The 19,750-nt window shown below is 41.5% G+C and overlaps 1 protein-coding gene across 2 annotated transcripts; it reads right to left on the minus strand.

Moving 5' to 3' along the window:
* Positions 1 to 228: 228 nt before the first annotated feature.
* Positions 229 to 11,932, minus strand: cdc42ep1a (CDC42 effector protein (Rho GTPase binding) 1a). 2 transcript variants are annotated; one of them, XM_018685464.2, is made up of 4 exons: positions 11,724 to 11,932; positions 7,186 to 7,298; positions 3,952 to 4,920; positions 229 to 1,880 (listed from the first exon to the last, which is right to left on the minus strand). In XM_018685464.2, the coding sequence occupies exons 3-4, from the start codon at positions 4,421 to 4,423 to the stop codon at positions 1,159 to 1,161; spliced, it is 1,194 nt and encodes a 397-aa protein (XP_018540980.1). In that variant the 5' UTR covers positions 4,424 to 4,920; positions 7,186 to 7,298; positions 11,724 to 11,932; the 3' UTR covers positions 229 to 1,158. The 2 variants fall into 2 exon arrangements, with proteins under 2 accessions (XP_018540980.1, XP_018540981.1); XM_018685465.2 differs by having other exon boundaries at positions 3,952 to 4,923.
* Positions 11,933 to 19,750: the final 7,818 nt, after the last annotated feature.

Below are 19,750 nucleotides of genomic sequence, written 5' to 3' on the forward strand. Positions count from 1 at the left end.
CTGTTTAAAGTCCAACAAGCAGAGTAGCGTGCACTGCAAAGCGTGTTCCCACAAACACAGGTAATACCACTATTTTTATTTTTTATTTTTTTTTTACCGTCTGAAGGATTACCGGTCACAGTAATTATCAAAAATAAAACTTATATATCGCTTTAAAAGTGGATATCGCTTTAAAAGTGGTCGTAATTGTTATACATGAAATTTATATGTAAATAAAACGATATTCAGCCTAATTAAAAACATCTTTATTGTCAATTTATATCATCATTGTATATCATTGGTACTGACTGCAGCATATGGATGTGAATTGCACTATGTACTGCAGGTGCTCATACTCTAAGTACATATTTATAGGAGGTCAGTTGATATCTTCATGTACAGTTGTATAAAAGAACATATAAATGACAATTCTTCTATAAAAAGCAATACAGGAGTCAGACTTCATATTCGTAAAAGGTGCATGGAGTATCAATATAGGTCTGCAGCATAAAATGAACAGTTATATGGATCAGGCTTTAATTGCTTGTTGCAAATAACGGTGTTAACTTGTCGTATTCCCTCAGTCCAAGCAGTTTAACAACTGAGATGTTTATCTGGTTTATCTTAATGAGATTCCAGATCTCTCATTACTTCTCTTCCCTTTTTCCCTTCCTGGTAGTGTATTCCTGAGTGAAAAGTTAACAAGAGATTGTAGTATCGCCAAAAATAAAGTAAAAAGTGAATGACAGGCTCTTTAACTTTGAGTAATGCTGGTGTTTTCCCCAATCCTGACCACATTCTCTGGTGCATCCTCACTTTCCACGCCTCCTTTTTGTTCAGTCTTTTTTAAGTCACAACCTTTGGGAAAAAACAAAACACAGTCTCCATTTCTGTGCAGAGTTTGGAAACTTTCATCATCAAGTCTTTCACTCCTTTTAGATACATTCAGCCACAGGTTTGCATCAGAACTGTACATCCTTGAAGCGTAACTGTAAAGTAAAAGATCCAGTATTAAGGAAACTGGATTCAGGTTGCAGTTCTCGTTATTGTCCTGTCAACAGAGCCAGCCTCGTTGACCATAAAAACATTTTAGACGATTGATTTGACTGGAATTACAGAGGAATCATACATCAGATTTTTTTTTTTGTTTAGTGTGAAAACATCTCAGATTTGCTCAGCTCAGACTTTAATTTCGTCCTCGTCATCCATGTAGCTGTAGGACATTTTCTTCTTGGGTTGGCTGATGATCATCATCTCTGAATCTGTGGCCTCCATCCTGCTCTGTCCCTTTAAGAGCCCGACACCATAATGGCGTGCGAGCACATTCGTAGCACTCTGGAACCGCTCGCTTTCCATCCCCATTCCCAGTCTCGCTCGTTCAGGAGACCCCAACACCACATCGGGTACTTTAACAGAAAGCCCGACTCCGTTCACCTCCATCACAGTTTCATCCTCCCAGTCGGCGGCATGTGGGCTCTTCCTGCCCCCACAGTCCTCCCTCAGCAGGGAGTCCACATACGAGATAGTGGCCGAGTCCATCTCTGATCCCTCATTGGTCAGCCCGCACGCCGACCCCGCCTCCTCTCCCTCCCAGGCGTGGCCGTGCTCCTCCTGGTGGCCGTCGATCAGGCCGAACACCTCGCTCATGAGGGAGGGGCCAAGGTCAAAGGTGAAGGTGTCCAGGGAGGTGAGGGAGGGGAGGGAGTCGGAGTAGGCGGTGGTGGTGGGTTTGGGGTCAGAGGTCACAATTGTGGTGGAGCAGGAGGACAAGATGGCGTCGGTGGGGTCGGTCAGGGAGCCTCGGTGGATGTTGGGGGAGCAGGAAGTGGGGAGGGAGATGGAGGGCTGCTGGCGCTCAGAGCGAGAGAGACGAGGCAGGGTGACGAAACCAGACTCCAGACCTGCAAAACACACACAGGTATCAATACATGAAGTCCAAACTGAGGTATTCTGTCAGGGTGGTTTGGCTTATTTACTTACACACCTGTGTGACTGTACTTTGCAAAGGAATAATTCAACATTTCTTATGTCTGTAAAGTACACATGAAGCTACAGATTAGCTATCTTAGCTTAGCATAAACACTGGAAGTGAGTGGAAACAGCTAGCCCTGCTCTAACCAGCACATCTACAGCTGTAAATGCCAAAAATACAAGTTGTGGTTTTATGGGGCGGAGGGAGGGGGGTCTCAGCAAGAAAGCAACCAAGCGTAATTCCCAAAATACTCTCCTATATGGTGAGAGTAAGCACCTAAGAGATTCCTCTGGATTGCATAAATATTTAAATTTAAGAATTTGTTTTCCTAAATTAAAATTAAATAACAAGGATGGAGGATTCAGAGGATTAAATTCATCTTATGTGTACTATATTAGCTTTAAATGTTTTGCTGTTAGCTGCTAAAAACTAAATATTATCTAGATTATATGCAGTCACACTCATAGCATGATTTCTGTACATGTCCAACAGGGGGCGGTGTAAACCCATCCTGTCTGATGCTGACAAGCCAGTAAAAAAAAAAAAAAAAAACAGAGACTGCTGAGTTGTTCCTCTCTGTGAACAGTGAATCATCTGGCCTAACTCTGCCAGATCACTTAACAAGTCACGCACTCACACTCGCTGCTGCGTTCATGACCCAAACCGGTAAATTACAGAAGCACTTGTCAATGCCAGCCGCACAGGGCCAAGAGTCTGGAGGCTTTTTTCGTTCCAACTAAAGACTCCAACAACCAGCATCTGATCTCACAGATTAACACAGTCTCATCAGAGAATATGAGTGAAGCAACGAATGACAGCAGCTTCTGAAGTGTTTGTTGGGATGTAAACCTGGAAAACGTCTCCCATACATGTGCCATCGATGGGTAATTAGTGCTAGAGTCGCTTCAGGTATCACTAAAAAATGAAGTTTTAGTCAAAGACGTGAGGTAAAATCTATCTTTAACAGCAAACACACTCATACTCATGGCTGCTTAACATGAATTCTGTAGTCATGTTTTCTGATTGTTTAATCAAAAAGAATAGTTTGACATTTTGTGAAACACTAACATGGTTAGATTGAGCACATGAAACCGCTAATGAAATTCACCTACCAACAACTTTAAAGTTTAATATTTAGGGTTATTATCTTGTGTATTTAATCTGTAAAAAATGTAGGCGTTGAAATGCTTGGGTCTTCTCATCTAACTCTTGAGCACATTTCCCAAAATGTCAAAACAGTTTCTTGTAAAATGACTAAGTTAATTAAATTAACTTTCCTTTGTGCTGTATTTACCCCTCAGACAGACACACAAGGGAGGTCTGGCTGCATGAGCCATGACTCTGGCGTTAATGTGGGTCATTCGAGCAGCCTCTCAGACGGCGTGTTGCCAGTTCTGTCTGGATCTCTGTGTGTTATCAGTGCGAGTGCTGCTGATTATGAGCCAAGGTGATTCATAAGGACATCTGGGGCAAATCTGTCTCCAGATTACTGGGTAGAGCTGATGGATGAGTTTCCTCGCAGCTCCACAAATGGTTGCCACTTCTCTGCAGTTTCCCGTTAACACTGGTTAAACTCATTTGACCTTTGCTCTTGTGTCTCACTTTGTTGTAATTTAATTAAAACCATTTACCCTTAATCTTAGGGGCCATTTTGGGATTTGGTAATGTACTTTGCTAAAACCTTGAATGACTGGGAAACAAATGGATGAACTTACATCATGTCAGGAAATTTCCAGTGAATATATGCTGGACTATTTCAGGAATCCAAAACACTGATGGTGTAAGTTCCCCAGAATTAAAGAACAAAATCTTCTTTATAAGGGGAGAAGTGCATCATAAAACCAGCAATTTTCATACATACAGAAGCCAGCAGACTGAGCACGAGGCATCTTGTGTAATTTTGTGAAACCCCTGTCACATTACAAACAGCCATCTGATCCACTGTTGATGTAAAAACATTGACTATAGCAGCTTTAAGAAACAGATATCACCATACTCACCATAGGAGCTTTTCTTCTCCTCTGGCGTACTTTGAGAACTGGGGAAGAGCACTTTGGTGGTGGGACTCCCGTTAGACATATCCACGTCCAGCCTGGGGAGGGAGATGGCGTTCTTGATGATGGGAGAAATGGTGGGAGGCGGTGGCGACAGATCCTTGGATGCGTCTCTGGGTCGGTTGTCAGAGCCCCTCCTGATCTGACGGAGCGTCCTGGAGAAGAACGCTCCAATCTTGTTGTCCGGGGTGGAGATGGAATCGGTTTCCCTGTTGCTCCCGTTGGCTGTCCCGCCGTGGTTGCTGAGGAAGGAGGTGTCCCCGAACACATCGCCGCCGCGGCCCACATGCATGGTGTGGCGGAAGTCACCCAGGGGAGGGCTGATCATGTCCACCGTGAGGTCACTTTTAAAGCGGCGCTTGCTGTGGGAGTGTGAGACCAGACCTTTTAGGCCTGAAAGCTTTTCCTGAAGATTCATGGTCACAGGAGGCAAATGGCTTAACACTTCTTCAAAATCAACCTGAAACAACGTCTTGAATCACCTTTAATCCGACTGTTTTCTTCTTTTCTTGTCTCAGATTTGTGCAAAAATCATTGACAGTTCAGCAGTCCAAAATACAGACCAGAAAAATAGCTCTGAGAGGTTATTCCAAGATCTTGAAACCATGTAATTTCTAAAGCTGAAAAGTTGCACTCCGGTCCTGCAGCGCCAAATAGTTCAGTGGAATATTGTCTCTGTTTATCATGTGCAGGCCAAGCTCTGTCCCACTCTTTGCAGCTCGTTGTTATGCATAGCTGGCTGAATTAAACAGACATAAACTGAGGAGAACACTGAGCAGTTGTGTTCCTGGAGGCAGCCGGGGCCAGTTGGAGTGTGGTCAGGTTGCCTGGCTCGCTTTGGGCTTTGGCTTTGTCGACATCAGCTCAGAAATAGGTCCAGCTGCAAACGGTTCTGCGGTCGCACCAAGGAACCATCTACTGAGAGTAAAAACAGGGAAAAAACATCTATCTTTAAAACGTAGACAGGGATGTATTTGATTTTGAAGGATGTTGAGAGAAATGCATGACATTTGCAGTTTATTTTATTCAGGGAGAGATCACTCTGGTTTCCTACTCTGAATACTGTATTGTAGTTGTAAAGTAACCTCACTGCATTTTGGACAGATCTGTCTTTCCGCTGGTTTTTAAGGTTCCGCGTTCCAAAGGTCCACTGGTCTGGAACCACCTAAATTTAGACCACAGTCGCTCCTCTGTGCAACAAACCAAAGTCTGCCTCTTATCCATGAAATAGGTGGACTTTCAGGGAATTCCTGCTTCCATTTTGTGCCGCTGTGTCTGGCGTGAAGGTTACACCAAGTTCATTTTACATCTCGTTGAAAAGACTTATCACGCTATTAAAGCGGAGCAGTGGGTCTCATTCAGCATGCTCAGATTTGTTTATAAACAGGCAAAGTATGCTCAGCCAGATAGGAAGAGATAATGAAAATTTCCTGATAAGAAAATCACTGCTGCTACTTGGCAGTACTGCTTGACTGCCAGTGTATGGAGGCCTGGAAGTGACAAAGTGAAAGGTTGGAAAAAATATCAGTAGAGTCAAAAAAAGTACAAAAAAGAATTAAAATGTAGAATCAAAGAAAATTAAGTTTCACAGTTTTCCTTTAACTTACAGTTTGTAAAATTTAAATAATCTATTTTCAGCCTTCACCTCTAATATAGGAAGGCAATAAAAATCACTCTTCTGTTTATCTTTCACCACCTCAAGTTATTGTTCAACTTATTAGGTTTCCTATTTCGGGTCTTAGTGCAAGTTTAATCATTTATCAAATTCCTGATTCCCTTATGCCACATCTTTTTTTTTTTTTAATTTGAGCAATGACAGGACTAGTTAATCAGCCATACACTCCATACTGCTTTGGTGTTATTGTATAAACTCTTAACAGTAGCTAAATCTTTTTAGCCGACAAGCTAATGCTAACAAAGCTGGCTAGCTAACGCAAATTAGCTATTCTCAGTCTCCATAACGTTATCTTCCATTAGCTTCTCTTCTTGGCTTCATATTCCCTTTTATGCTCCATTTCAGTTTGACTAACAGCAGTATTAATTTATGTATTTTATTATATTTTTTGATTTGACTGGCAGCCTATTACTTCCTTTTGTCGGTTTAGGCCCTCCATAAGTCTGTGATGAAGGCAGACGAAAAACTGGCCTTTTGTCAGGTGTTGTTCTTTGCCAGCAGGGTAATGGATATCCAATTCTAAAATATTTTGATAGCATAAAGCAGCCCTGACAAGGACCTCTGGTTCTCTTTAAAAGCTTTCCACTGCAGCGGCTAAATGTCGATGAGCCTCCCACACATGCAAAGACCCCGTCTGGCTTCATTAATGACCTGCTATGGTTCAGGACATGGAGATTGCGTCAGGTCCAAGGCAGCCCTTCTAATTTGCTGCCGACCGCAGTCCCAGGCCCTCCACTCCACTTCCCCTGGCTGGCGTTTTAAGAGGGGCATCTGGGAGCGGAGAGGGAGGAAACACGCCACATACCAGCGCTGAGCGGAGCCATATCGTAGCTCACAAACAGACACCAGGGGACCAGTACACCGAGGTGTGATGTTGAATATGAGACGCCGTGAGCCTGCAGGGGCCATGTGCACGTTCCCATGAACCATCCCAAAGCGACAGGCCACCTCTCTGATTAAAACAACTCCCCGATGACTGTGGTCACAGACACAAAGGCATGCTCTTCCGAATAAGGGAAAAAGTTTGTCTTGCTGTATCAAGCTTGAACAAAAAAACTTACAGCATTACAGGAATACACAGGGCCATTAATTACTCTGTGCGCTTACAGAAAACTGTTTTGTCTCTGCCGGTAATCCTGTTAAAGACCTTTGACCACAGCTCAGAGGGGGTCGCTCCCTCTGACTCCTCATGTACTTGGACCCTCTGAGGCAAAGCTTATTTCATCTGGACATATGCTTCTATCCAGCTCCTCCCCTCATCTCTGTGATCTTTCTTTGCACTTGCCCTTCTGTTTTCTGAGTTATACAAATACAGCAGCCAGCAGCCTGAGGCGTCAGATAAAACGGCCTTGAAAGCACCACAAGGACAAAAAAAAAAAAGCAGTATTTTTAGTCTTTAAAAGATATTAAGTTTAACACTATAATCCCAGTAGCAGCCTGAGTCCCTAAGTCTTGGATATCAGAAAAGAATAGGGGACCTCTCAACAGGGGCAACTCAGACGTACCCTGGATTATCCTCTAATCCTGCATCTTCGCCGTTACTCCTGGTTAGGGCACCTCTTTCTGGGCACGACCTGGCTGCTTCCACCCTGGTCAGCTGGTCCACTGGTTCTGGTTCCTGTCAGAGAGGAAACAAAAGACAAAAGAGATGACTTTCTCAAAGTGGAGTAAAGGGGGAGGATGGCAGTTTGGAGCAGAAGTAGAAATGGGAGTAAGAGAAAAGGTTAGATGAGGAGAGGAAGCGAGATGTGAGAAGAGGAGGGAGGACTGATGGAAGACCATACAGTAAGAGAGGAAGACGGGGATGATAGGAAACCTCTTTGCTGTTGTAGCCCCAGTTTGTGCTAAAATGAAAGCATTACTGCATTAAAACTTTCAGTATTGGTTTTTGAAGTTGCTTTCTTTGGGAAAGTCTCAGTTCAGAGGGGATTTCGGCGCATTCATACATCACAGACAAGCTCAATAAAATATTTCCATGTCACTATGTACAGTATTTGCTTGAGGTGGCTTTGCTGGATATAAACCAGAGTAACCACAGTCTAATAGGAGCCGTGTGTGTTGTCTGTTGAGTGTGTGTGTGTGTGTACGAACACATTCCTGAGCAGAGCATCGGTCGGTGGAGTCGTTCTCTCGATTACGACCATCAAACATCCTACTTCGCAACCTCGGCACTGATTGAAACCACGTTTGGGTCTGAATCTCCATTTCTTTCTAAGTTCTTACCCTCTCATTTCTTTCCCATTCTTGCCTTCTAATATTTCATTTCTTCTCTTTCTTTTTCAGTCACTTTACGTTCATTCTTCAATCTTTGTTTCTTTCATTTTCTACTTCCCTTTCACTCCTTGCTTTTTTCTTCAATTGCTTTCTTTTTCTCTCCCTTTCATGTCTTTTCTTTGTTTCTCTTTGACTGACTTAGGAAGCCTGAAACAGCTTGACTACGACAGCTGTTGGGCCCACACACACTCACACAAACACATAATCTCTAGTTTTGATGACTTTAACTCAAAAAAAATGTTTACTTTGCTATTTTTTTCTGCAACGGACTTTGTGTTTTTATCACAGGTCTTCCCCCTCCCTCTGATCTCTCCGTCTTCTCTCATGTCCTTCACTCACTAACCCCGCTAACCAGGTGAACAAACATACAAGATAAGGCCGCATTTTTTAGGCTCACCCTTTGACTTTCAATTACGTTCCTATTTTCACCATCCATGCTCAGTCCAGATCCAAGTAAAACACAGCTACACTTCCTCCTTAGCCAAGAAAACATTTTCATGCTTCAACAAATATCCATACTCTCCGAGACTCTGCTTCCTGCATCTGCTGGAACCAACAGTCCCAATTTACCCTCATTGTTGCCTTTATCTTTATCTTTTCTGTACTCAAACATAAACTTGTTTCTGTTTTTTCTCCTCTCCTTTACCATGGTACAGGTATTTAAAGAAAGTTGTAAAATGGTCAGTTTACATATTAAGTGATGAGAGCACACAGAGACACTGGAGCCTGACAGATACAGTAAGTGCAGAAATACCACAGCTATCCACCAGAGGGCAGTGACACATTTACTTTTCAAGACACTGTCTAATTTTGATAGCTGAAATGACAACTGTTGTTAGCAGATTTTTATCAGGTGTAGCTAGCTAGTGAATTGAGCTAACATTAGTTCCACAAGCTCATTGCTAAATTGTTTTTAGCATGCCTGATAATATCCAACAGAGGGCAGCGACATGTTTATTTTTCAAGACACTGTCAGTTTTGATAGCTGAAATGACAACTGTTGTTAGCAGAATATGTCAGGTGTAGCTAGCTAGTGAATTAAGCTAACACTTGCTCCACAAGCTCATTGCTAAATTGTTTTTAGCATGACTGATAATATCCAACAGAGGGCAGTGACATGTTTATTTTGCCAGAGGCCGTCAGTTTCGATAGCTGACATGACAGCTGTCATTAGCCGATTTTATCAGCTGTAGCTAGCCAGTGAATTAAGCTAACATTAACTCCACAAGCTTATTAAACAAGCTTAACTTGTTTTAAACAGAACATGTTAAAAAGGCATGTGTCCAAGTGCAGCCTTCACCCTGATGTTCCATAACGAACAAAACCGAAATTCTAATTTTTAAATTTTGATGGTACAATATTTAGTTATAGGGAGAATGGCGCCTCTTTCGTTCCCACTCTGTGCCCTGAATGCCTGTTCTCACACCATGTAACTTAGGTTGAGCAGGTATGGTCTCCTGCGATAAGTTCATAACATTTGCGTGAAGTGCGTAACACTTATGTAAAGTGATATAAGTGACAGGCTTTGTTTTCCGTACAAGAGCTGTTGGCTTCTCGGACTCTGAGCCCAACTACTGTTTGCTTTTGCATAAGGCTACTTGCCAACTGTACCTCAACATGAAGCCTTGGACCAACAGATTTATTTTTCTATTTTATCATCACTTACACCCAAGACAACACAGATTATTATAAGGTTCATATCTAGGTTTCTTATCATGCAGTTTAAGTGAAAACAAGGATTTGTGGAGACTATTCAGAGCTGGGGAAATCAACTGTCATCTAAAAAGTTCACATGTAGTCAAGTTCTGGACAACAGCCAATCAACAGAAACATGTGAACTTAACCTGGCCTTTTAAAACTGGAAAATCATGACAGCTTGGTTTTTACAAAGTACTTTAAAGGTTTGTTCACAGATTTGGAAGTTGCTCTAGATAGCCTGTTTGCCCATATTTCCCTCCACACAGCCAAAAGTCACGACAGCGACCAACTGGCTGGCAACATGACCTGCTGGTTGTTGACCAGTAATTGATCGGTCCAGTCTCTTAAAACTCAGTATATATCTTAACTGGTGGTTTGATCATGTTGTTAGATGAATGAGTGTTGCCCATTTGGTGACGACAGACCACGATAGAGCAGTTTTCCCAAAACCAGCATGTGTGGCCCCCCAAGAAAAAGCCAGCCTTGTGGTGTGAAAACAAATACAGCAGCCGGATTCATAGTTCGCACCTCTGCAACTGACCCTTTCCTGGTTGGTTGCGTCAGTGACACCCAAAGGTCACAAAGGGTCCCCCTTAGAGGAATGTATAACTCGGGTTTAAAAAAAAAAGACGAGGAATAGAGAGGAAAAACCACAGGGAACGTCTGCACTCATTTACTTAATCAAGCGCTTTGAAATGTACCGTATCATTAGTGTAAATCACATGAGGGGGGATGTAAAGGAAACATATTACACACATGTGTTAATCATCTGCTGCAGGCTGAGTCGAGTGGATAGTCAGGAGCAACATGGAAATATCAAAGCATTTACTCAAGGAGGATATACTGTACGCCTACTCTGGAAGGACTAACGGGGAATTACAGAGCTGGTTAAATGTGAAAAGGTCACACACAGTAAGGAAGGTTGGATCCATCACTGCATGTTTATTGGATTTTGTGTTATTATCACTGAAGCAGACCGGCTTTTTATTGATCACTGCTGTGTGTGTTTGTTTATTGGCGGGCTTTAACCGGCCAACGAGCTCTTCTATCAATATGACAGACTGTGTGTGTGTGTGTGTGGCATTTCACATGGTGGCCTCCCTCATGGCTCACTGACAGGCTCTAGGGGTCAAAAGGCCACCGCCCCCCTCAACTTCTAATGAGTCCAACACTGCGCTGCCTGTTTGTGTCCATAATTAAAATGCGTCAAGGCCACCACCTTCAACTTCACCATGTCACTACGTTCCCCCTAATCAGAGCACATCTCGATAACGTCAGTGCCAACGTCAGTGACATGTATGAAAATTGATGGGTTATGTCATGTAACAGTTGTAATTACAAGGCAGAGTGATAAAAATCAAAGCACTGCCAGAGCTAATTCTGACCAAGGTTGCAGCAGGGAAATAGTAATGATATACTGCTGCCTCTGCTGCTGAATATAAATATGTTGCAGAGCAGATTGAGTTTCATGTCACAGATCTGAGAAAAGACCCACAACTTAACGCAGCTATGTAACACAGTTTGATCATTAAGATCATGTCTGATAAGAGCTTGGTTTCAGTCAACATTTTTCAAGTCTTAATGGAATTACCTTATCTGAAACCAAACCTAATATGTTTGCTTTATTTCTCTGCATAGCAAGAGGCTTTTCTTTAGTAGAAAAAAAATCACTGCTAATAATTAACCTCCTGATATACAACGAACAATTATATTGTTTTTTAATTTTAACTTATTCACTCTCTAAGCAATGTTAAGCATCAAAGGATAAAATAAAAAATATGAATGAAAACCCCATAATACTTATAGAGATGTTACACACACGTCATAAGAATAATACTGGATATACTGGCTGTAGAATGTGACGAAATAACATCCCACATACAAGCATATAGCGTGACGTCATTAGATTCGGTAACTGCTGCAGACACATTCAAAGTTTCTAAATGAAGTTTATAGACAATAAAAGAGCTATTAAGTCCACATGAACTTCTCACAGACAATTACCGACTCACTGTGTCTTTCTGAGGAACAGTATAAAGTGATTTAACCGTCAAAATTATAATAAACTCACCCCCAGGAAACTGAGCCACAAAGAAAGACTGGTTGACTCCGGTTTAATTATCTTTCCAGTCGAAATGTAATATAGGTTGGTGTGGTCCGAGAGAGCAGCCGCCAGTGCAGCCGGACTCCTCCGCTGGTGCGCCGGGTGTGTGGAGCGGCGCAGCAGCGGAGGATGAGGAAAGGGGCGGGCCGTGGATCAAATACCAGAGAAGCAGTCAGAGGACCACACCAAGGGGGCTCCCACACTGCCTCATGGTTAACACCTCAATTTGATGTCTCTCTACAACATGCTAATTGACTTGTCGACACGATTTAAAGCAACAAGTAAACAGAGATGACGCAGTTCATTTGCAGCCAAAGCAGGGGGCGCTGTAACAATGAACTTCATCTTCAATGTGAACTCAGTGTTTGGGGCTCCCCCATGTCAGTGCTTCATAATGACTAACAAAGACCTGATGCTGATTCTTTTTATGTTCAGAATGAACAAGTTTTTAGTCAGGTTGGGGTTTAAAATAGAGAGTATAAAGTTTTTCCTAAAACATATTTTATTTGTTCAACAAGAGTGAAATCCACAAGAGAGTGAAAAATATGCCGCCCAGTTACTGTCAACTGATACTCATCAGACCTTATCAGCTGAGTATCTTCTGACCGTCAGCCACAGGGAATCACATAATTATGAAACTGTTTCATGATGATGAGTGTGTCCCCTCATGTCTGATAAGTTACCACAATTTAATGTGACTCAAAACTTAAATGAAACAGTGGCTCTCATGACTTACCACTGAGTAGCTTTGTATGTACACACAGAACCCCATGTTTAAGCTATCTTAGCTTAGCTTAGCTTAGCACAAAGCTTGGAAACTAAGAAAAACAGCTATCTGGCTCTGTCCAAAAGTATCTAAATCTGCCATACCAGCACTTCTAAAGCTCAAAGTTATACTTCTGTTTTTATCAGTACAGGTTTTCTGTAGTCTCATTTAGCCACTTGTTAACCACATTTTTAAGATGCATAAAAGCTTTAAAAAAAATCACAAGTGGGGTATTTTCTGATGTGTTTTATGTCTTAGAATAAAACGTAAAAATGTCTTGAGCTTGTGTTAAAACCACAGACATTTCAGATATTTAACCAAAAACTCATTGACTTTGAGACGAGGGAACCGGGAGTACCAAAATGCTAACAGACAACCAGGTTTTAGGACTCATTCCTGCACCACTCTATTATTATTTAAGCTTTAAGTTCTCGTAATGATTTTATATTGTTGAATATTCACTAATATATGGGAGATGTGGGTATGTAGTTTTTGTGTTTTTAAATTTTCCTCACAATCGAGGACTAAAAGCACACAATACGGGCAGTTTTTGGGACTGGCTGCAATCAGTGTTTGGTTGCAATCAGCTTGTGTTTGTAATGGTTCTACTGAGGGAAACCAAAGAGATGAGTCTAGTTGAGTTGTGTGTAGCATTTCCAGCATTCATTAAATTAACTGCTCCATGAGTAACTGCTGCATAACTTCATCCAACACTCAGAGAACAACAGCCATCAGGAGGTGTAGTCCCGTAAAGTGCACATGTCAATGGTCCCACGCTGACCTGTCCAACAGGAAACAGAGCCTTATCAACAGGAACAGAAGCATCCTCACCCTCGTCCTCAAAGGCTCGTAACAGGCCTGTCTGTCGTTAAAGCTCCAAGGTGGCCTGTTAGTCTGCCAGCGTTCACCACAGCCGATGACACCGCAGCCACATGCCACTTCTGAGTGAGCTACCACACTTCCCTGCTGCCCCCACACCCCCCGGTACCACACACACACAGCATACAGTGCTCACACGTAGGCAGGCGGAAGTAAACACAATCACATACAATCTGGACAGCCACCGTTAGTTCACTGTTTTAGACAACACCCTTCCTCATTTCACCCAGACTGAAGCTATCCCGTGCTTACCCATTTTTTAACAGAAATATTTTGTTGTGTGGTTAAATTTGCGGGTATTGAATTATTTTTTAAATATATACCCTGCTCTGGCTTCAATTACAATTACTAACATCTATTGTTTTCCTTCATGACTTGGACTTGGATGAAACTTTGGGGTATGATCCATGTTGGTGGTCCAATCCACAATCATTAGACTAAATTAAGTGAAACATTTGGTTACTTGTTTACTTGTTAGCCAATCAGGATCCAGTGTTTGACAAGCTATGCTTTCAGATGAATTCAGTTGGACTCATTTAATTGTTTAATCAACTATATCATTAGAGCATCTCCAGATTCATAGTTTGTTTAGTTAAAAAAGGCCTGAATGTCCTTTAAGCATAGTCACTGTTTAATACACACCTCTAATCTGTATATACAGCACTGGAGGGCATCTAAGGATTACTTTGTGTGTGTGTGTGCATACCATGGCCGAGCGTGTCAAACAGCACGTCTGTATTTGGTCGGTCTTGTCTCCTGCTGCCACCCCTGCCCACACTTCTCGGGCACGGAGCGCTGGCAACGGTCGCTTCGCCTTCACTCCAGCTTCAACACAGATTCATTTAACTCAGCCAACGACCAACAGACCAACAGCAGATCCATCAAATGACGTTTCCTTTGGATGTTTGTTGACTAAATTTCCAGGCTTTTTGGCTTTTTGGTTTAGTGCAACCAAAAATTTGCCACCCAGTTTCCAGTCAGAATCAACAAGCTCTTTTTCTTACAGAAAATCAGATTTTTGTTCTAAAGCACACCACACGATGACCATTAATTAACATGTCAGAATATACACCCTCAGCTAACACACTAAGACATCACTAAATATCACATTTGTTTGTATAGAGGTTAAATCAGGACACATTCTTTCTCAGTAAAACTAATGAAAACCATCTGATGCAGCATGTTAACATCTTTCAGCTAATTTTCAGTTTTGGTTTTATTCATTTGACTCACTCATAGTACAGTTCAATATGCAAAAGGCAAAAATCTCAGAAAAACCCATTGTACACTACCTGCTCAGCACCAAACTGGAGCTAGACAAAATTAGCAACTAGCCAGTAAACACTGTGCATCACTTAGCAGGTAAAGATAAGCTTAACGCTTGGATAATGTATCTAAAATAAATAAATATTAGATTTACATTCATCAGATGACCAGAGATATGACCCTAAATAAATGCTAGTGTTGCTTTGTGTCTGTTGGATGTGTAAATAAGCAGCTATTTTTATGATGCTAACACGTTAGCCTCGTGATGTATTTACAGCTGTATTGTTGTATTGTTGCCCTGCCCCAAGTGACCAAAAAAAAAAAAAAAAAATCAATGCAGAGTATTTAAAACTTTGCAATCACAAATTTTCTTTTGTAATTGTAAAAATTTAAAAATGAATATGTAGGTAGGTTACACATGTGCATGGGTTTTATTTACCTTGCTAGCTTAATATCGGCACTTATAGGTTTCAATGATTCTGATTGTATGAATGACTTTTTTAATTCTCAGTCAACTTGTAGTTAATCAGAGTTAGATACAGACTTTGTTGTTGTTTTATTCTTATTTTTATTTTTATTTCATTCACTTTTAAGCCGTGGTTCAGAGAAGAACTCTGTCTAACCTTGTACTCTGAAAATATCTAGATGCTTGTTTCATCACAGCGACCTTTAAAGGGTGCTTTAATGTTGCCTTGGTAATAATTATTTTAGATCTGTGTATATTTTCATGAAGTCTTTTATTCAAATATGTCCATGTAGCTGAATATTATTTTATTATAAACCTGGAGATGATTGACTAATCATTAAACAAGGTTGATTGTTTGATTGTTGAGGAAAGTATTCAGTGATTGTTGCCTTAGTTGATATGTTATCTGTGTTAAGTCAGAGTTTCTGTCTGCAGATGTTTGAGAATATTACAAGTTTGTGTTGTACAGTTGTAGACTCCTTGGTGTTGTTCAACCCTCTCATATCCTTCCAGTGTGTGTTGGTCTTGACATTGAGGCTTTTCATGTCTTTGTTGCAGCGAGTTTGAGAAGCAAAATATTATTTCTGTACTGCTGATACCATCATTTCTTTTTCTTGTTGATAGGTTTCCCAAGCATCTCTTCTCTTGTCTTTCTTTTCTTTTGCACAATCTCAAATTCCTCCCGTCCATCTCCCTGTTCCTGTTTTCCCCCCTCCTCTCTCTCTCATTCTTTCTTTGCATCCCTCTTTCTCTCTCTCTCTCTCCTTCGCTCCATCCCAAAATAAACAACCTCCGATCTGAGGCATGTCAGCTATTTGTTCAAAAAAGTTTTTGGATGCCGTTCAGAGCTGGGTCCCCAAAGGGAGGCAAGATTACAAATTTAGTGCTTTTTCACAATCTCTCCCTCTGTTTTTCATTTTTCTTGGTCTACTCTGCTCTTTTTTTTTCATCTCCCAACTCTCTCACGACTTGTACATCTCTCACTCTCATTCTGAGATTTGTCAGATTTGACGCCCTGTCATCTTCCCGTTTGACCTTCTATTCCGACCAGTTTGACCACGCAGAGTCTTCAGATTCCCTTTGTGTTTGTTGAACGCTGATTTATTTTCTGTCAGGGAGCTTTCATCACTCTCGTCTGATTAACACACAAGGGAGGGGGGCAAATGTGAGAACACCCTTTCTCATGCCTCTGTCAAGTCACACACACACACACACACACACACACACACTTCAGCGAGTCTGAGGCAAAACACTCCCGATTTGGCGTTTGCTTATCGCCGACTTGTTTGGAAAAGCTTTTTCAGAGTAATGACCTGAAGTGGATGTTCCTCTGATGGCAAGGATGCATGTAAGTGTGTGTGTGTTTGTGCAGTGGGAGTCCAGAATGTGGTGTATTATGGTGAGATAAAAACACAGGACATCCAGTGCTTTTCTGCTTTTTTGCTTCATGTACTTTTTTTTTTCCTGTGTGTGGTCTGCAGTCTTGCATATTTGTCTGCCTGTGAAACGATTCTCAACAATTTTCACCACAAATTACATTTTTTCTTTGTCTTTTTGATCCCGGCGTTTATCTCATCTTCTCAAAAAAAACTCTTCTGCTGTCACTATATTTATGCGCGTCCACATTTTAAACTTGTGACGCAAGACACTTTAACTAAGATACATTTCATTTTGTTCTGTGGAAACACACACAAAGACAAAGACGCCCACTTCTGTGCGTAACCTGCTGCTGTCACATACTGAGATCTGCTTCTTTTTATATCCCGGCACACAAACACACGCATACGCACTACAACACAGTGGCTGTGTTTAGACTAGGCCACCATTCCTATATGGAGATACAGATCACTGTTTTGCTTTCCCGAGCATGATGAAGGGGTAATTATATCCAACCAGAGGGAAAACAACAGAGAGAGAGGGGGAGGGTTGGGAGGGAGAAAGGGAGAGAGTGATGGAAGGAAGAGGGGGAGTTATTCGACCAGACAAGGGAACAAGAAGATGGGAGGACAGCAGTCCTGCCCTCCATGGGCCAGACTGACCCGCTCATTGTTTTTAAAGCTAACCAACCACTGTATTGTATCAGTGAAATCCATCCCTGCGTTTGCTTCCGACTCCAACCGCCCCCCCCCCCCCCCAATGAGTAGGTGTGTGACGACAGATGACAGCGCCTGACGTGCTCGTTAACTCACTCGCTTGTGATTTACTCTGTGTCTTAGAGTGTCAGAGCTGTCTCTCCTGGCCTCAAGCAATTTGTCTGTGGCTTGTTGCCTCAGCAGAGTCCTTCCAAGTGGCCTCTGGAAGACAGAAAGATTCAACCATGATCTTAGTCAGCTAGAAGCACACAATTGTGATCCTGTGTGACGCCTTCGCTGGAATGAATCACAGCTTTTTTGTTCAGGGAAAAGGGAGATTTTTTTTCTTTCCTTTAAACCTCTAGCAATTACAGCAAAATCATTTGTTTGCTAAACTTCCCCTTTGAATTGTGATTGTCCAGCTGTAGCTTAGCAACTGTAACTAGGTAAATCTGCAAGCTATGGTTGTCATTTCAGCCAGAGATGACCGACTGTTTCTAAGATTAGTATGAACGATAGTTAGAGAGCAATACTTAGCAAAGCACAGCAAAGCGCCTGATGTCAAAATCAGATTTGAAAAGTTGACAATGGGACAGGGGAGGAAAAGGGAGGAAGGTGAAGAGAGGAAGTAAGAGGCAGAAAAGCATGGCAGGAGAAAGAATTAGAGAGACTGGGGGGAGGGAGGGAGGAAAGTGTGAGGCGAGTGAGTTGAAACAGGATGAATATTTCACAGACTGAATGTGGGGATGTCTTTCCAGGAAATTACTTTCACACAGCGCAAACACCTGCCAGATATACCGAAACCATTTCCAGCAGCACAGGCCCAAGAAATTCTGCCAATTACCAAAGTCATTTTCAAAGAAATCACTGTGAGCTAGCCGTGAACTGTAACATATTTTCATTTGAGAGCTGAGACATTTTCAGGTAATGAACAACAGCCCTCTGAAATTATAAGTAATGGTTTGGAAAAAAGTCTTCCTCCCAAATTGTGCAGCAAAATTATAAAGTTATGTACTGTTATTATGTATGTACTTAAAAGAATAGCTGTGTTTTGGGTGAATTTCATTATGTTGCCTATAAACACGCATGGCTTAAGCTAAAACAGGCTAATCTCAGCATTCAAAAAAACATGCTGAGACATAAAAAAGGCAGTCGTGACTTCTTCTTACTGGTAAAGCTGGAAAAAAAAAGTCAACTCCCCTAAAAATCCATCTATTCTTTTAAGTGGCCCAGTGTCTTTTGTGTAAGTTTTGGACAATAAATCAGACAATCTGCCTGCCAACAGACAGTTTTCTAAAGTACAAATTCTCACTTTCAAACAAAACCAAACGTAATTAAATTCAAATTCTCAGTCTAAGTAATATCCTCTTTTTTTATCCCAGCAGTACACATTAAAACGGGGATTGAGTACCAGTTAGTAAATCCTGTTTCTGCGGCCTGATCTGCTCCCCAGTGGTCGGACTGGTTTAAATTAGGCCTCTCCAACCTTCAGCCGCCCGGTCGCTAATTTGACTCCTAGAATAACAGCAGCTACTGTGTTTTTCAGGAGTCTGGAACCAAACGTCCGTCTGGGGAGTCTGCAGTGGACACAGGTGCTCTCTCTCTTTCTTTCCTTCCCTCTCTCCCTTCAGGATTTTTCTTGAATTATGTGTTCAGGAGGGACTGTTTTACTATTTTAGACAAAAAAAAATCCCAAATGTCTTGTTTTCATCAAGATGTTTCCTGGTTGGATCTTTACTCTCCAGTCTGTGGATTCAGCAGAGTGTGTGTTTGTCCATGTGCACTCGTGGGTATGAATGTATGTTTTGTATATGTGTATCGTAAATGCATGCATGACTTCATGTCTGCTAGTTAATCCATTTTAGATGATCAATAATCATTAACCAACTGTAACTAGAAGTGTCTGTAACATTGCTTTTAAACATATTTTGATAAATCTTACTGGTGGATATTTGTTGGGGAAAAATAAGGTTTAAAAAACATCATTATACACAATACTCTGCATTTATATACAGCACATAAATGTATCAAAAAATATTCATACTGTCATCTGTAATCCATCTGTAGGAAAATATGTGTGTGCAAGAGCAGCCAAAACACTCATCCAGAAACCTGTGGCCTGCTGTAAACACACACACACACACACACACACTTCCTTGTTCACCTACCTTTGTTAACCCTCAAACAGCCATTTAAACTTGGAGGTTCATTCATATTATTGCACACTGCATAAGTTTGACAGCAGACAGAAGTAATGGAGATAAATACATGACCATCTAATGCAACCCAAGACAATATCCCTCGCAATAATTATTATCTATGTAAAGCCTGTAGTGTGGCTGTATTCTTAAAAGAATAGTTCAACATTTTGGGAAATCATTTATTTGCCTTTTTTTGCCAAGAGTTAGACGAGAAGATTGATACCACTTTCATATCCATGCAGTAAATGCGAAGTTGCAGACAGCAGCTAGTTAGCTTAGCACAAAGACTGGAAACAGGGGGAAACCTGTTAGCCTAGCTCTGTTCAAAGGTATCAAACTACACC

Source organism: Lates calcarifer, linkage group LG23, assembly GCF_001640805.2.
Source record: "Lates calcarifer isolate ASB-BC8 linkage group LG23, TLL_Latcal_v3, whole genome shotgun sequence".
In the NCBI taxonomy this organism is placed as follows: Eukaryota; Metazoa; Chordata; class Actinopteri; family Centropomidae; genus Lates; species Lates calcarifer.